At 51.0% G+C, this 17960-nt stretch overlaps 1 protein-coding gene across 3 annotated transcripts in view; it reads left to right on the top strand.

The window, feature by feature from the left end:
- The window catches only part of Lrrc20 (leucine rich repeat containing 20), a 69146-nt gene that overhangs the window by 47965 nt on the left and 3221 nt on the right, over positions 1-17960 (top strand). For all 3 annotated transcript variants that reach the window (XM_003473732.5, XM_013157022.2, XM_013157023.3), the window contains exon 4: positions 1870-2037. In XM_003473732.5, coding sequence (XP_003473780.1) covers positions 1870-2037 — 168 coding nt within the window. The remainder of the gene's footprint in view (positions 1-1869; positions 2038-17960) is intronic.

Raw genomic sequence — 17960 nt, 5'->3', positions numbered from 1 at the left:
TCTTTATGTTATACAGAGCCAGATTTATTAAAGGCAGTTCTCAGAGCATTTAACTGGCATGTGGATTGTGAAATGACACAGCTCATATTTTGTGGCTCATTTTCAGAGGTGTGTGAGTGGGCTGGAAGGACAGATTCGAGCCAGGCTCAGGAGACTGAGAAGGAGGAAGTACAGCCATGCAGACTTCCAGATGCTCGATGCTACCCTCAATGTAGGGCATATGGCACACATGCTCAGGGCTGATAGTGGCTGAGTTCCTGCTCTTTCCAGGTGCTGGATGGCTGTGCTTTACCCTGGCTGGGGGTGCTGGCGAGTTGGGTGTACTAGGCTACATGTCTTTCCATCCTCAGAAGCACTACCCCAATCTGCAGCCCACAGGCATCACCAAGGATCTTTAACCTGGGCACTGGGACCTACTCATTACCTGGGTCGGGGTAGGCAAGAGGCTCATTCCTGCCAAGACTCAGCCTCTAGTTAGCTGCCATCCAGACACATGATGGTCCTGCCTGCCCAGGAGCCCTAGGCAGGGAGTGGGTGAGATGCAGCTGCCACCACGCTGTGCCCCAAGACAGCATGGGGCACGCATGCCTGAATCAGACCCTCTCCACTGCGGGTGTCAGACTACAAGAGCCACAGAGCAGGCGTGAGGAAAGGGAGGCCAAGCAACTCCCAGGGCCTCAGGGAGTGGAGAATAGGCTGGCAACAACCCATCCCAGGAATTGGGGGAGGCAGCTCCATATGTGAGCGCAGACTCCATGACCTCAGCACTGTTTACAAAACATGAATTCAAGAGTAAAATGATTAAGGCTTCCCAATGGTACAATGGAGCATTCCATCTCAAGGGTGGCCCCTTCTCAGCATGGAACCTGTGTGCATGTGTTGGCCACCCGCACACAAAGCTGGCCCTGGAGAGACCAGCGACATTCTTTAGGTCCCTTGGCATTTCTAGACCTCATTTTCCTTTGGGTCAGGCAGGGTGGGAGATCCATGTCACAGAGAAGGTCTGGCTGTAAAGTTAGATGTGGACAGGCAACCAGCTTGGAAGCAGAGGCCTAGTGTTGTCTTTCTTCCTTCTACCCTCAAAACCCCAGGAGGCTGGGATTGCTGTCATCTCTTTTCTTAGATGAGGAAACCAAGCCCTAATGGGGTTTAGTAACTTTCTAGGTCACAGATGACATGATTGGATGACATGATTGACACCCAGGCAGCAGGGACTGCTGGCCCCCGTCATAGCCCTACATTGCTCCTCCTTGAAGAGTCCCCACAAACTCTTTAGTCCCCATGCTCCTTGGCATTTTGGCTTCAGGCTACACCTGGACCAAGTCCACCCTGGGTACTGTAAGGGCTAAGTCCCCAACAGAGGCACCGCCACTGTGCCAGCTTTTCCCACTTAAGTCCCCACAGAGGTCACCACTGGTTTTGGGAGCAGTCACTGGGGCAGGAACCCACTCAAGTCTAGTTGGTGGCTGAGCAGGAAACAGAGACAGTGACCCAGAAAAGTTTGGCTGACCTCAGAGTCTCTGGAGCAGATAAGGAAGTCATGTCCTTTAGGTGGGGGGTCCATTCTGGTCTTGAGGGGACCCAGTACATGCTGACTCTTTGTCTAGACTCAAGCCTATATTGGAGCCTTGTATTCTAAAGCTAAAAGTAGGTGACCTCTGTAGGAATAGTGGGTGGCAGGCCTTGTCTGGGCAGTGGTGAGAACATTTCCCTTCTTCTAGGGTCAGCTGACAGGGACTCAGCTACTTGAAGGCTTTCTTTGGGGCCTGGGCCTTTCTTGTTGCCACCCCTGGCCCAATCACTAATAATAACCATGGTGGTCTCTAGGCAGGGCTTCCTGCTCATCCTCTTCTCTCTTCTGCATGGCAGAGCTCCATCTAGAAGGAAACTTCTTACATCGTCTCCCCAATGAAGTCAGCAGCCTGCAGCACCTCAAGGCCATTGACCTATCCCGGAACCAATTCCGAGACTTCCCAGAGCAACTCACCACACTGCCAATGCTGGAGACTATCAACTTGGAGGAGAATGAGATCACAGGTGAGTGGCTCGGCCAGTCTGGCCTGCAGCGGCTGTGCAGGAATCTGCAGGGCACAAGGTTCTGGCTTTCACAGGCAAGGGGGAAGCCTGGGCTTGCTCATCTTGATACCTGAGCAGAGCACACTGGGCCTGGGACGGTGACCACTGTGTGGCCTTGCCATATGCCTGGGGCTGACTTAGACATTGGCTTCCATCGCAGTGATGACCTCGGCTTTGTCACAGTGTTGTAGCCCTGGGCTAGTGGCTTTCCACAAGCTTGCCTTCTGCCTGTACCCAGTGTACATGGCTTCCACTTGGGAGCCAGTGTGTCCAGTCTATGCCTTCTGCAAACCCTGGAGGCTGGGGGCTGTGCTCCACTGAGGTCGCAGCTCTTACCTTCCTCTCTGTCTCGTCAGGGCCTCAAAGAACCGAGCATCTTCTCCAGCTAGCAGATTAGAATGGGCACTTGCCAGCTCTCACTCTCTCTGGCTCTCTCCTCTCTCTCTCTTTGTCATTGCCTCTAACTTCAATGCTGCTCTAATGTCATTGGTGTTACTTCTAATCCTTCTCCACTTTGCTCTTAGTTTCCTAAGTCCTGTTCAGTCATTGTGCAATTTGATGAAAGGCCAGGGCTCTGGAGGGGTTTTGATTGTTGGAGGGGAAACCGTGTGCCTTGTGCAGGCCAGGGCCATTGTTCCCACACTCCACGCTGCTCTCCCTTCATCCATTCTGGAAACTCAGCAGCTTCTCCACTGCCAGCCAGTGGGAAGGCTATGCCACATCCTTCTAAGCCTGACTGTAGGGAGGGGGCAGCAGAGGGTCAGCTGGAAGGAGGAGCTGGCATCACAGAGGTGGCAAGGGCCACCATCCTGCACTGTGGAAATAGCTTGGTGCTGTTCCCAGCTGCACCTGGTCCCCTGCAGGATCTCATCAGAGTAATCTGAGTTGGAGCCTGTGGTGCCTTTAGAGTGGCTTATCTTCTTTAGAACCCTCAAAGCACGCTGGAAAAAGAAAACAAAACTTTTATGAGATTATCCCCAAGTAGTGCCTCCAAAGTGACCACAGAAAGACCCAAAGTCCTGCAGCATCTGGGAGCCACCAGGATCAGCTGAGTCCCTGCCTTGTTCCCAGTAGTGCTACCAACTGAGTGCTTGCCATCCTCGGGACCATTCTCCAGGGAGAGGAGGAGAGAAGGACCAGGACCTCAACAGGACTGGGAAGGACAGGGACACTTCTCTGTGCTGTATGAGGCCAATGCTAGAAGGTGATTCTGCCTATACTTGGTGCTCACTGGTGGCTGAGCCTCAGGTCACATATCTGCCACTTTGTTCTGCCAGCCCTCTGGCCTTGTATGTGACCCGTCTCTGCCTGGACGCTGGTCACAGCCTCTGCTCTCTGAGCCCCTCTCCCCGTCTCCATGAGCACCAAGCGTAGTGTCTGGCATACAACAGCTGCTCCGCTGGTTGTGCTGTCCATGTAGAACAAGAATATCAAAGCCTCCAATCTCCACGAATATAACTGAGACTCAATAAGGTGGATTAATTCAAGTTGCAGGTTATGATCCATCAGTGAATTGTAATGTCAAATTAGTGGGTTGAGACCAGCAATTTTTAATGAGATAGAGTAGAATAGAAAATGCCACGGTACATCACATGTAGCATGGTAATTACTGTTTTGTGGGCTTTCATTTAACTGGGCATGCACAGGTATATATGTGGAGCGTGATGAAAAATTCAGTGTCTTTCTGTGGGTCATGATGAAAAGCATCACAAGGGCCCACAATAAGCTTTCTGCAGGATACGGCGGGTCTGTCTCAGCCGGCCTCACCTCCTGGCCTCCCCGGTATTTGTTCCCAGTCATACCAGACCCTTCATCTCCACCCCACCCACCCTGCATGGCCTGCGTTTTCCATCCAGAAGTCCCAGCTTGTGTCTTACCGTCTCCTCAGTTGTGGCCAAATCCTGTAAGTTAAAGGATCTGAGCCTGACTCAGACAAACATGAATCAGAATGGATGGGGGTCTCTCCCCTCCCCTGCTGGGCCTATGAAAGACGTGCACAGCAGCGGATGCCCCCCTCCTAGATGGGGTGCCACCTGCATCTTTGGGAACTGGCCGGTTGGAACATTTGTTCGCACTAGACATTCCTGAGAGAGAAACAAGGGTTTGTAGTTTAGAGTTCAGACAGTGGTCATTTGCAAGTTTCCGGGATACGGGATGGCCCATGCTTTCTAAACCTGAGGGAGTAGGTTGTCCCTCCATAGTCACAGGGGCTTGTGGTTGCCCAGATTTGTAGATGCTCAAGCCTCTCACATAAGAGCAGAATATAGTTATTGAGAGAAAGAAAGCTTCTGTCAGAGAGAGACAGAAGGGATCCCAAGTGGGTTGCAGAGGACCTTGCCTTTTCTAGAGGTTTTTATAGCACAAAACCACAAGGTGAAAGCCCCTTTTGTAAAATGGAAATTGTTTCCTTAAAACCTACCCTCATCCTCTCATACCCTTCAAGTCACCTCTGGAGTGTTTATGGTGTCTTACACAGCGTAAATGTTATGTTCGTAGTTGTTGTACCGCTTTGTGTAAGGAATGATGATAAGGAGAAAAATCCCAGCTTAGTACAGATGCTGTTTTTTTCCCTGAATGTTCTAAATCCACACTTCATTGACTCCATGGTATACAACCCACAGTACAGAAGACTGTATGTGGAAGTTTTAAGTGTTTATGAGCAAGACTGCTTGGAAAAATATAGTCTCTGGAGAAGCAGTGGCTAGAAAGATAAATGAGTGGTAGGTTCTGACTTGGAGTTGCTTGCAGGTGTTAGCGTGGGGAAATGTTAGACCACTAGGTAGGACATACAGGAGAAGGTGTGCCCTCGGCTGCCAGAGACGGGACTCCCGGGCAGAGGGTGGCAGTCTGTGTGTCCCAGAGGGCTCCCAGGAGCTGAGGCATTTAATGTGGCCATAAGCGATGATGTGACCATGGTGGGTCACCTGTCTTAAAAAGATGACGAAGCCAGCTCTTGTGTCCCTCTAGCCAGCACATGTGACTGCAAGTAGGTGCAGGAATCCCACTGAGTTCTCCTTGCTTGCTGATAGGTACTTGATGCTGCCTAGTAATTCAGTGCTGGAACATGTGGGGGTGAAGGGAAAATCACAAATCTGGGAGACCTCATGTTACTAAGCAGGAGGCTTTCAGTTAAGCTGCAATTTAACTCTCCACACTCTTTCATTCCCTGGTTTTCTTTTTCCTGTGCACCCACACTGTTTCAAGGGGAGGGGAATGGCAAAAGCTCATAGGAAAATAAGTCCATGGTAAAAATTTAATAAACAGAGCAATAGTTGTTAAAAAATGTCTGTGACATAGGAATGCTTTGGGCTGCATTTATTTCATTCTGCCCTTGTACTAACCCAGCCAGGATTTCTCCACATGCGGCCTCAGGGCCCTGAATTGCTGGAGCAGCTGAGAACCTGCTCAGCAGGAAAGCCCTACCCTGGCCCTTCTGAATCTGAAAATTATTTTTATAAGCTCCCTACCCTCCAGGTAACTTGGATGTGTGCTGAAGTTTGAGAACCCCAGCTTAGGCTCCCACTTCTGAGCATCGTCTGTGGACCAGTAGTGTGAGCATCCCTTGGGAGCTTGGTAGGCATTCAGAATCTCCAATTCTGCCTGCCAAATCAGAATCTGCACTTGAGCAAGATCCCTAGGGGACCTGTGTGGGCAACAGTGTCTGCGAAGAGCTGGTACAGGTGTCCTCTCGAGGAAGCTGGCTCTGTTCATCCAAGCACAGAACTCAGCATGATGCTCAGAACGGACATCCCACTGGCACTGGAGCACCTCGCTGAGACTCCTTTCTCACACCATCTGAATTAGAATTTCTGTGGCTGTAGAGAGACGCAGGTGAAGGGAGCTACACGCTTGCTGAACTTTCAACATTGTCTGCCCCACCGAGGGGGCAGGTTGCAAGGTCCCAGTCCCACACCCCTGGCCAAGGTCAACACGGCCTCGGGGGATCACACTGAGCCTTAATAGCTGGCACCTCACAAGGGGTGACTGGCAAAAAACCATTTCTTTCTGGAGCTTTCTGTCTACCACATCATGCTGTCACTCCTAAGACAGGTCAAAGCAGAGAGATTGGTTGCTGTCTTACACCCCACCGCATCTGCAGTAAGGAGCGTTGTCAGTGAATTAGCAAATGATGCTCTCCGTAGGCTCCAGCACCCACAGCCTTGTCTGCAGAGTGGGGAGAACATAGTTCTTAGAGTTGAGGGTGGGGTTCCCTGGGGTGACCTCTCACAGTCTGCCACTTCTCCTGCCGCTGCACTCACCCCAGTCCTTGCTGCATACTCAGCCTTTCCCTCACTGCCTGCCCTCAGCCTGCTGGGTCACTTCTTGGGGCCAGGACACAGGACGTGGAGGCTGTTGCTCAAAGCTTGGGTGGAAGCTGACCAGTGGGCCACAGGGTATGGGGAAGGGGTCAGCTGACTGGGGAAGGATTACCACCTTTGTCCTTCTGGAGGATTCTGAGTGGCCAGGCCCAGCAGAACAAGGCACCTGCCCTTTCAAACACACACACACAGAGACCCTGAAGCACACTTCTCTATCATTTAGGCGCTACCTTAGAACCCTTTTGGCTCACAGAGGGACTGGATCATTTCTGCCAAAGGGACAGCTGACAAGTGATTCTGCTTCCTACTTTAAGGATAGCAGAAAGGATGCTGGATGAAGGCCTCAAAGCCCCGGGTTTGCCACTTACTGCAAACAGCTGCCCCCTCTGATAAATAGGAAGAGTGGTCCTTACCTATACCCTCAGAGTCCTGCCCAGTCGGCACTGATGGACACTCAGCAAGTCATAAAGCCCCTCGCTGAACTGCTAGGGGACTATCGCTTCCTCCCTGTGTGTCTGTCTAAGTCATGGCTGTGGAGATAATTGTGAATAGCCTTCCCCTGCTTGAGGCCTCCTGGTTACAGATCACGTTCCTTAACTGTGCATTCCCCGATCCTCCAGACACCTACTGAGGAAGTACAGGACACAGAAACCATGGCATTTTAGGGAAAAGAGATTTATGGGGATTTAGGTACTGAAAATGCATCAAAAGCTGTGGCGGCGGCTGTGGGCTGGCCCAGCCACCGTCACTCTCCGAACACCACCGACGGAACCTTTCCGCCAGAGTTCTTTCCTCCCATAGTCAAGAGGATGGGGAACAGGAGGCCACGGGGCAACTGTGGAACCCAAGATGTTCTGTGTGGCTGCTGGGTGGGACCCTGGGACACTGAGGCAGGAAGCCACACCCTCGCACCCCTGATCACCAACCCTAAATGCAAGGATTCAAGGAAATGGGGTTCATATCTCCAGCAAGTTGTTTGCGCTCAGTGTGTGCAGTTTAGAAGCACGCTGGCGGGCAGAGAACTCTGCGCCGTGGTGGCAGCAGCTCTAGGGAGCTGCAAAAGGAAGGTCAGGCAAAGGCTTATAGCATGTAATCAGGGACTGTGAAGAGTTGAGCAAGACCTCCGTGAGTCACCCAGGGTCAACAGTAATCTTGATGTAGCCTGAAGAGATGAGAGCTCGTAACCAGACAGTACAGAATGGCACCCAGCTGCAGACTCTGAGAGATGCTGGAGTAGCTGTTCTTTTTCCTTCCCTCCCTTCCCTTCTACAGCATTTATCTGTAAAAGGAATGTGAAATGGCTACCTGGTGTCTGAGAAGAGGGAGCAATCATAATGTGTAGCTTCAGCTTGCCAAGGATTTACAAGGCAGGGATCCTCTGGGCAGACATCCCAGCAGACAAAACCTACCCCTGACACTTCCCTTCTGCTCCTGGATCTGGGACCCCAAGCCCATCTTGGGGAGAAATGGAGTCATATCCTCCCTGGCAGTGGGGTTGGGATTTCCCCCAGACTCCAAGCTTTGCACTGGCCCCTGTGTGCTGAGTGCCACAGATGTGGGGGAGGATGATTTACCCTCCATGGTGGTGGCCACCAGGTGCGCAGTAGTCTCCCAGCACCCGAAGAGCCCAGATGTATCCACAGGCTTCAGTCTGTGCAGGCATCTATCTTGTCTCCTGCTAGCAAACAACTGGGGAAACAATCATTACCCAAACACCTCAAGGAATGCCGGTGAGCTGGGCAAATGCTCTGAGAGAGAAGTCTGCAGGTAAACAGACTCCAACAGCAATTAGTGCAAATGAGATGCGGCCCCCAGACTCAAGGCCTCCTGGTTACAAATCACCTTCTTCAACTGTGCATCCCTGATCTTCCAGACACCTGCTGAGTAAGTCCAGGAAACAGAGACCGTGGATTTAGGTACCCAGGTGCCCGAGGTATGTCAGCCCGCAGGGAACTAGCACCTTTGATGTCAGGGCAAGAGACATTTCACATAATTTGTCTCTGCCCAAATGGCACTCTCCGTGCCAACCACTGTGTAGTGAAGCTTTGATGAGCCAGAACTTTCAGTTCTCCAGGATGCTGTTGGCATGCTGCTGGTAGCATGCAAGCAAACAGCAGGAAGTTCTTTGACACTTGCTTAATACACAACAAAACACTTCAGCACTCTGTTTACTCACTCATCCCAACCCCTCCCATCTCTGGCCCCATCAGCATTGGAGAGCAGCCTGATCTCTAGGTCTGAGGCTTGTGGAGGCACAGACATAGGTTTAAGCTGAGTGTGATACTCAGCGTCGGGCACTGAACTGACGCCCGAAGACAAGAGTACACTCCAGTCCTCACAGGGCTCTTGGCATGGCAAATTACACAGGCTGTATTCAGTGACCATCCATTTAAAGCCCAGCTCTTTGCAAGGATGTTTTCATTTAATCCCTCCTAGCACCTGCAGGGAGGTTAAAGAACTTAGTGGACAGAACCAGGATTTCAACCCTAACAGTCTTGCTTCAGAGGCCCAGCTATTCAAGACAGCACTTGGCACCAGGAGAGAAGAGTTTTGCCACAGAGGTGTGGGCGAATAGAAAGCCACAGAAAAGTTTCAGCAAAAGTACATAATTGGTTGGGAAGAAGCTCCCTTGGAGTAGAGAGACCATGCAGTATAATCAGGCAGTAAGGCAGCTTCCCCGAGGCCCCAGAGGTGATCAGCCTCATCCTTCTGCCAGCGCAGCCCCACATGCAGTGTGCCAGGCTGGAAGCACGCTGCCAGTGTGTTCACCAGATGCTGTCATTAATCCTCATGAGGAAACCAGGGCACTCAGACTAGCGCAGCTTTCATATTGTCTGGTGAGATTTAAACAAACCCCATTTCTGGGCTGCATATTATGCTAATTAAATCAGAATCTCTGATGGTGGAATTTGGAATTCATGATTTTTAAAAAACTCCCCAGATGATTCCAGTGTGCCATCAAGATAGAGCCACTGAGCTAGACCCGAAGCTTCGGTCAACAAGTACCCTTCTGGCCCAGACACAAGTTTCTCTTCTGTACTTAGGAGCATGGGGGAGAGAATTCTATAAATCTCACTGCCAAACCTCATTCCAGCCCCTGGAAGCTGGACTCCCACCCCACCGCCACCCCTGTGTCTTCTGAGGTGTGTGGGGCTAACATCAGGGCAAGAGGAGTGACAGCCTGGCCATGGAACTGGCAGTTGGGTGGAGGGCAGTGGTGCTGAGCTCTGCGGACTCACCTCTTTCCTCCCCCATCTGCCCCCGACCTCTGGGCAGTGTTCTGCTGTCCAGGCCCACAAAACCCCTTTCCTGGTTTTCTTGTAGACTGTTCACCTGGCATTTCTAGAAGCAACTTTATCAACAAACCAAGGACAGTCAAAGTCAAGAACATAAAGCAAAACAATGGGCCAATCTTTCACTCAGGTTTATGCCAGGGGATCCCACGGTACTCGAGAGGAGCTGTCCTGAGCTTTGGCCTTTATTCTAGGAAGCCAGCCCTCGTGTAGATGGGCTACACTGCCTGGCCCACTGTGAGAGTTATTTGCTCCTTGAAAACTGGAAATGGACAAACAAAACATCAGTTGGTTTTCAGCGTAGGGAGCGGATCATTGAACATCAGCCACAGCATCACTCGCTGGACCTCCCCACTTCCTTGCTCCTGGGTCCCTGGCTGCTTCTTACTTAGCATTAGTCAGGTCTGGATCATTCCCCTCAGCTACTCAGGAGCCTGGGTCCAGGCAGGGCCCTAACTCCGGTGGATGAGTACTTATGCTGGATACTTTTTCTTATTTCTCTAGCTGTAAGGGAGGTCTTATTTCTCTGACAGTGAGCAAAAAGACTTGTACCGTTGGAATCAGTAATCTTTAACTCCCAACATAGAAAAGGATGTAGGGAGGGGCCACGTGCACCCCACTCCTACCCAGGAGAACCCTGAGGGGAGGCAGTTCCATCTCCCCACCATCCAGGTGCTCTGCAGCCAATAGAGGATTAGGCAGCTCTAACCCTCTACTTAGACACCCACACTGCCAGCCACCAGGAAGGAAATGACAGGCACTTGAGAGGTGACAAGAAAATTGTCATTCTTTCTGAGGGCATCCAGCAAGAACCTGGGAGGGCACAAACCTCAAAGGGAGAACAGGGCTGCAGAGGAGGGGGAGGCGTTGCAGAGGGACGGTAACTGTGAGGCGTGGGTCGAGCAATTTGAGTTCCTCACTTGGCTGTCTCCTGAGTGAAAGACTGTGTCATTTCTGAAGAGAATTATTATGATTGGGCTTTGATTGTGTGTGGAATCTGGGCACAGGAGTCTAGAAGGGAAGTCTATAGCAGGTGCCCCCACTGAGTGCCTGTTAACCCAACTGTACCAGCCGGCCTGGGGCCAGGAGGGGGAAAGGAAGCCAGGGCTTTTCTCCTGTTTTTCTTCCCCTGCAGCTCATCCTTTCAGTGAAGCAAAAAAGGTATCATAAGGTTCACTGGCAGATTCTGAAACACTCGTGTTTCCCATGCTTTCTATAGGGCTGCCCACCTCACTTTCCACACCTTGGAATCCCCGTGCTCCTTGGAAAGCACCTGACTGGTCCCTGTGATATACCCCGTGGCCCACGCCACAAACCATGAAGAAGAAGGGCCATCATCAAGAGAAGTTGTTGAGGCTCAGGGCAGCTCAGGCCTCACCTGTAGTTGCTTTGAACTGCAGGGCTGGCACCGGGGCCTGTGTTCTGGTCTTGGTCTCTCTAGTGGCTGTCAGCTCTCCATCCCTCCCACCTTCCCTGGGTCTGGCGTTTAGCTGCCAGAAATGTTAAGGGCCTGCCATGTGCTCCCTGAAGACAGGGGTTAGTCAAATTTTGTTGGCTTCCTGCCCTATCCTGGTCAGAGTATTCAGTCCGGGGCTGAGTGGAGGTGGGGGAGGCTTAGTCACTGTCTCCCACTGGTTCCCTTCCAGCCCGGAGTGTGATCTGAGGAATAGAAACACGGCCCTGAAGAGCCAGGCATGGTTCCCCCATTGCTGCCAGGTTACCAGATTGCCTGCTTGTCTGTTGTGACCTTCTGAGTGGGGTGTGAATTGCAGCTCAGCGCCGTCCTGGATCTTAGTGGTTTTGGTCTCTAGGCAGCAAGCACTGCCTCCAGGCTGAGGTGCGTGACCAGACTGGCTCCCGCTGCCATGACAGAGGCCGCGGTTCTCCCCTGGGACTTCACCCTCCTTGCCACTTGCCTGGGCCCAGGCCCCTCCTCCTCTTGGGGACCTTTGGGACCATGGGGGTCACGGGGTTGAAGAACACTGTGCCTGAATGATCATGTTTACCATCTTGCCTCTCAGTTGGTCCTATTGGCAAGAAACAAGTTTAGCCATCAGCAGCGCTAGTGGCTGGTAAGGTGAAGCCGGGCTGACCTTGGGAAGCAATGGTCTGCAAATGCTGCCTGCCCTGGTTCTGCTGGTGTCGATTACCCTGAGCTCCCACCAGTGGCAGGAGTAAAGTGACTGCACCGGAAGGAGAGTAAGACTCCGGTGTTTGTGCTGGCTAGGAGCCTTCTTCCCTGCCACAGGCCACGGGGCCTTTGTCTTTTGTCCCCATCCTGGACTTGAGATTTTGCCTGCCACTCTTCCCTGGCCCACCCCCGACTGTCCCTATACACTTGCGGACCATGGAAAGTTAAGAGAGTCTTACTTTGGCTTCTTACATTCTACAGAGGCTGAAAGAGACAGAAGTAACTGGACTACCAGCTTCTCTCCATGTGGGGTAGTGAAAAGTGGAAACAAGTGGAATGTCCATGACAAAGAGCAAGTAGCCAGAGTGACAGATCCACCCTCCCCCTGTGATGGCGCTACAGACATGTCACAAAGACAAGCACATTACGGCTGGGTATCTAGGAAGGCACTGGGGAACACTAGGAAGCTGAGAAGGCCACACACCAACACATTAACAACTGATTAGTTCCAGACCACGGGGCTGGTGATTTTTGTTGTGCTAATCAGTAGCTTCTCAACTTCTAGATTAATTACCAGGGCTAGAGGGCCAGGGTTCCCCGAGGACTGGCCCTGTCTTGCACATGGGTGCAGAGTAGGTCAGCCTACAAATGGGTTCTGACTGGAATGCAGCTGTGGTCCCAGAGTTGATTAAGCAACAGTGTGTGCCCAGTCCACTATAGTCACTAAGTTCCTCCAGCCTGAGGAACTTCAGATCTAATTTGTGAGGCTGTGGATGGCTGTGGGCACTGTACTAGGCATCACCTTCACAGGAGTAAACAGATATCCACAGGTTGCCAGGTGTGCCCGGGCGTGATACAAGTGTGGTGTGAAGTGCTGTATGCGTTTAGAGGGGCCCAGGGGCTGTGATAGGAGGTGGCCTTGGAGCTGGGACTCAAGGAGCAGCAGGACAAGGGTGGTTGGGGATGAGGACGCGAGCCAAAGACTGTAGGAAAAGCTGAGGCGCCTTTCCAGGTGTGCCGAGACAGGTTTCTGTTACAGCCCTGCCCACTTGCTTTGAGAGCTCCTGGGAGCCCAGGTAGCCCTCCAAGCTCTGGGTCCCCCGTAGACAGCTGCAGCTCATTTCCAACCTGCTTCTTTAGCCTGCAGCCATCTCCCCCTATTGTCAGGACTTTGTGAACATAAATAATCTTCCTTAAACTTTATCTGGAAACTCCCAGCTGGCTCCTTGCGCTTGTCACTTACTAGTTCAACTGCCCTGGTTTGTTGATTTTGCCAGCTTTAACATAGTCCGATGGTCCCATTGCTCCTACCTCTGAGCTGTCCAAATGATTTCAGCAGTGAAGGCAGGGGAAAGAGATACAGCTAATCCCTGCTGAGCCCCTTGAAAGCCTTCCTTTAGCAGGAGGTTCAGAGGATCCTGCCAGATGCATAAGAGGCCGGCTTAGCAGTAAACCTGAAAGAGGAGGCTAAGAGCTGGACAGCACTGCTCCCTTGAGGCACAGGGATTTGCTCATGATCGGATTGCAGCTGGCCTTTGTGCTATGCCCACCAAGCCTGTGGCAACAGCCACAGGAGGAGGTCTTCTTCCCGCCCTCAGGGGTACCAGCTGCCTGTGCATGGCTCAGACGTCCCTGGCTGAGAGATGGAGGCATCCTGGAGTCAAGTGTGGGAAGGACTTCAGCAGCTCCCCTGTTCAACCCCTTTGGAGAAACTGAGGGGGCACCAGTCTCCAGTGGGTGAAGTGGGTGAAGGGTATAAGGGTGGCGTAATTAGATGGGCCCCCCATCTTTGAAGTTGGTTTGTCTTGATAGATGTTTGGAGGCCCTCAGTCCAAGGGTCCAGCCTTCCCTGCCCCAGGCTGAGGGCCAGAGCACAGAGACTGGATCCTGGCCCTGCCCTGCCTCTCTGACCTGTGGGATGAAACACTTGGGCTTTAGGATCAAAAACTGCTCTGTTTGTGCCGCCGATTGGCTTGGTGACCTTGATCATCCAGAATTAGAGGCTGTTCTCTTATCTGTCCTATGGGTTGTTGTGAGGAACCACTAGAGCAAGAACTCAAAATACCAGTTTGCAGAAGCAGCCTAGCTCGCTAGGCCCGTTTATACAGTGTGTTAACTTATTTCCTCCTGTGTCCCTGGAGGTTGGTGCCCTTGAAATGACTTTACGTCTTAAAAGCCAAGTGCAAGGGAATTTCCTGATGCTGGGGTGGACAGGAGCAGAGGGGATGGTGTCTGTTACCCAGTCCTCCACTGCTGGCTGTGCTGTGTGGGAAAGTAAAGAATCCAATGAATTAACACCCCCTTATTGGGGGGATGATGGGGCCCCCAGCTGGAAAGAAAAGAGCCCTCCTACTATAGGCAGCTCCTTGGGAACCCCCAGACCCAGCAAGGGGCAGGAAGGAGCCAGACCAGGCTGCTGTCCTGCATGTTCTGTGACATTGGCCTCCGGATGGCCTCTGAGCTGGGGGATGGGTGCAAAGCACCTTCAGTCCATCTTGCTTTTTCTCTTCTCCCAGAGGAAGGTCTGCTTTGTATATAAACCTGCCCTCTGGAAATAGCTTTGTGTTACCTGAGCCTCCCATGCTTAGCTTGGACTCTGGTCCTTCTCTGTTCTCTTTCAAAACTCACTCGTCCTCCTTACCTGTCAAGTGCCTACTTGCCCAAGAGGTAAATGATACGGGGGAAAGAAACTCCCAACCTACTAGGTGTCCGGTAGGAGTTTGTGTTCACTAAAATTGAAGAATGAATTTGAGGAACAACAGAGAAGGGGTCCTGAGTGGGTTGCTGAGGATCCTGCCTTTTCCAGGAATTTCTATAGAGCAAAACCAGGAGATGAGGCAGATATAAGGTGGGGAAAAATGAGAACTCACATAGCAGGCAGGCATGAGGTGGTACAGAACTATGGTCATCCAATAAGATTACAAGTTAATTACTCAGGTAAAGTTGATTAAATCAGGACCAAATGGGAAGCGAGTCTTGTAGCAAGCGGGCATGAGTGCAGAACGGGTTCTTCCTGTAGGGGTTGGGTTAGTGGCTCCTGGCTTCCTCAAGGTGATCTATACCTATTTAGAATATCAATCCCTGATTTTTATCCTTAGGATGTGGCTGCATTTCTTTTGTCTTTTGTCTTGAGACCTGGCCCACAGGGGGTAGCATTGGTTTCCCCCATAGTTGCAAGGTACTGGTCTTCTGAACTGGCTCCTTGGGGGCCCACCTATGATATTTCCATAGGGGCCTGCCTATGATATTTCTACCAGCTGCCAGTAACATAATGACAGCCCCACTGTCTGTCAGATATCTGGTCTTCTTGCTGGGGACCCAGCTGTCAGCTTGAGTATCCCACATCCTGCTGTCCAAGTCTATGAACTGAGGTCTGGTCTGACATACACAGCCCTCCCTAGGGGCTGAGCATCTCTCACCCCTTGTTCTAAGTGTGTGTGAGTTCCACCCCTGAGGGGGTTTAGTTTTGTGTTCCTAGGGCCCAGGGACCCTGTGCATTGCTTTCTTCTGACAAAAGCCACCCAAAGGCTAGTCGATGGTTTCAAGTTGCTGCTTCCTGCTGTGCTCTGATGGCCCTTCTTTCTCCAGTGTCTCTTTCAATCTCTTCAATCCCTGGGCAGGACTAGGAACTTTCTAATTGGACATTTTGGGCTCTGAGTTTCTGCAAGGGTTGGGAAGGGTTGGGAAGCCTGACCCCTAACACTCCTCCCTGTCCATACAGTCTGCAGGCTTCATCTCTGGGGCCGTGGGTTTGTGGTAGCAGTGCAGTCCAGTTTGAAAAGACCTACAGGAAACCCTTACTGGGCAGTCAGCAAGCAAATGCCTGTCTGGGATGGGAAACTTGTGGAGTCCTGTGATCCTGTGAGCTGCACTGTGACCCTGGCTTCTGTTAGAGATGGGGTCCCTGGGCTATAGAGGGGTGCTTCTGACTGGGTGGCCCAGGGAGCAGCAAGTGTCACCAGCAGTGAAAGGCAGACTCTTGTTGGGTCCCAGGATCCCCTAAAGGTGGACTTTTTTTTAATCTCTGTTTTTATCAGTGAGCCCTCAACACATGTCATTTTTAAAAAATTATCAGGCCAAGGGGTGGTGGTACAGGCCTGTAATTCCAGCACATGGGAGGCTGAGGCAGGAGGAGTACCACAAGTTCAAGGCCAGCATGGGCTACATAGTGAGTTCAAGGCCAGATTGCACTACATAGCAAGACCCTGTCTCAAAAATGCCTCCTCCCCTGCAAAAAATCAAAATATAATCAAGCTGGACATAACGGCACATGCCTGTAATCCAAGTGCTGGGGACATTAAATTAATTAAATGCAGTAATGCTGGTTAAGTCACTAGAAACGTAGGAGTCCACAGTGATAAACAGATGGGAGAGCACGGAAGGCTCTGGCTTACACAGAAGGCTGGGGGACAGTGAGTGTTGGAAAAGCAGCATCCAGAAGATCAGTGAGGCAAGAATCCTCAGTGAGTGCAAAATCAGGGGGAAGGAAGCTGAATGGTGGTCAGCAGTGGGTATTTGCATGCTTTTAAAATGTGTCCTTACAGCCTCTTGTTAATTGCAAGAGAGAAAACAACAGTAATTACAGAGTAGATAAACAGCACCACATTAACCACATGATCAAAATTGACATTAAGATGGACTTAGCATGCTTCCTGTGTAAAGTCCCAAGAACAGGCCACCGGTGCAACTTTTGCCTGTGCACACATCCTCCCACTCTCTTGACAGAGCAGAGAAAGGACTGTTTTCCAGACCAGAAAACAGTTACAGGGAAGTAACACAAGTAGGCAATGATGGGACTTTGGCTTAGGTCCACCTGTTCTGCAGGGTCTGTGCCATGTGACGTGACCCCCATTCCTAACTTAGTGTACTGAGCTGTGGATTCGTTAGATTATTACTTTATATCTGTTACCATGTGGGGCTTGGATGAGTTCTGAGAAATGCCCTAACGTCAGTTGAGTGGGTGACAACTTGAAACTTGATTTCCACAATCCACACGTTAGTTGGAAATTAGAGCTCTAGCAGGAGATTGGTTTGTTCTGATTCCAGAGAACAGTGAGTGACTTTCTGGGTGATGAGTCACAAAACATGACCTGGGACCTCCCAGGGAGCTCTTAATAGGCAATGACCCCAGAGGGACAGAGTATCAGAGTCCTAGTAAGATGAATCCTTAGATGGAGCCAAGATAGTCAGGTCTCCTCCTTGAGGGACTCCTCAGAGACACCACAGCAGTGATGGGGAACCTTTTAGAACTTTTAATGACAACAAACAGCCCACTGCAGCACATGTGCCATAGGTTCATCCCCACTGGAATACAGAACGGAGTGTCTGTGATCAGTAAGAATTCCCATAAACCCCATATGCAGCCTCTTCTCTCTTGGCCAGAATATTCTTAACTTCGTGGACAGAATGTTTTGTTTTTTAACAGTAATACTGAGGTACATAATAACATTAGGTGATTATAATAATATATATCATGTATATTGAATACCATGAAATTCAACTAATTTAAAGTATACAATTCAGTGGAGTTTGGCATAGTACATTATTTTTTAAATTGTGGCACTAAAAGTTGGGTGTGGTTCACCTGTAATCCTAGCACTTGGGAGGGTTGCTGTGAGACCCTGTGTCGTAGTCAGAGTTTACAAGGAAAAAGATTTAATATGAGACGCAATGTATAGGATTATTTTATAATATTCACCCAAAGAATCAAATGCAAAAGAATGTAGGAGATCTGTCCACACACTGGAGACCCAAAGAATCCAGCCTAGATCCCACAGCAGTGTTCTACATGAGTCCAGTCCCTTGGCAATGTCCCATTCAAATCTGTATCAAGGATCTGTGCTGGGAAGGCCCAGAGGTCAGCAGTGAAAGCTAGAAAGTCTGTGTGAGGAGGATGGAGGATCTATGTCGGCAGGCAGAGGGATCTGCACTGGGGCCAGGAAGTGATTGTCCAAGTAAGGACCAGAGCTCCCTGAAGGGAACGCAGGCATCCTCAGTGACAGCGAGGACCTGAGCGCCTCCAAAACTGAGAACAGCCAAGTTCATATCAGGAAAGCCAGGGTGGCAGGCTTCTCCGGGAGAATCAACAGCATACCGTCTTCCCCTGCATTCTCCTTTAAAGTTGGCAACAATCCTCACTCA

This window comes from Cavia porcellus, unplaced genomic scaffold (assembly GCF_034190915.1).
Source record: "Cavia porcellus strain 051 isolate PalLab524CR breed Dunkin Hartley unplaced genomic scaffold, mCavPor4.1 scaffold_28, whole genome shotgun sequence".
NCBI lineage: Eukaryota > Metazoa > Chordata > Mammalia > Rodentia > Caviidae > Cavia > Cavia porcellus.
This window is presented reverse-complemented; position numbering and strand designations above follow the sequence as displayed.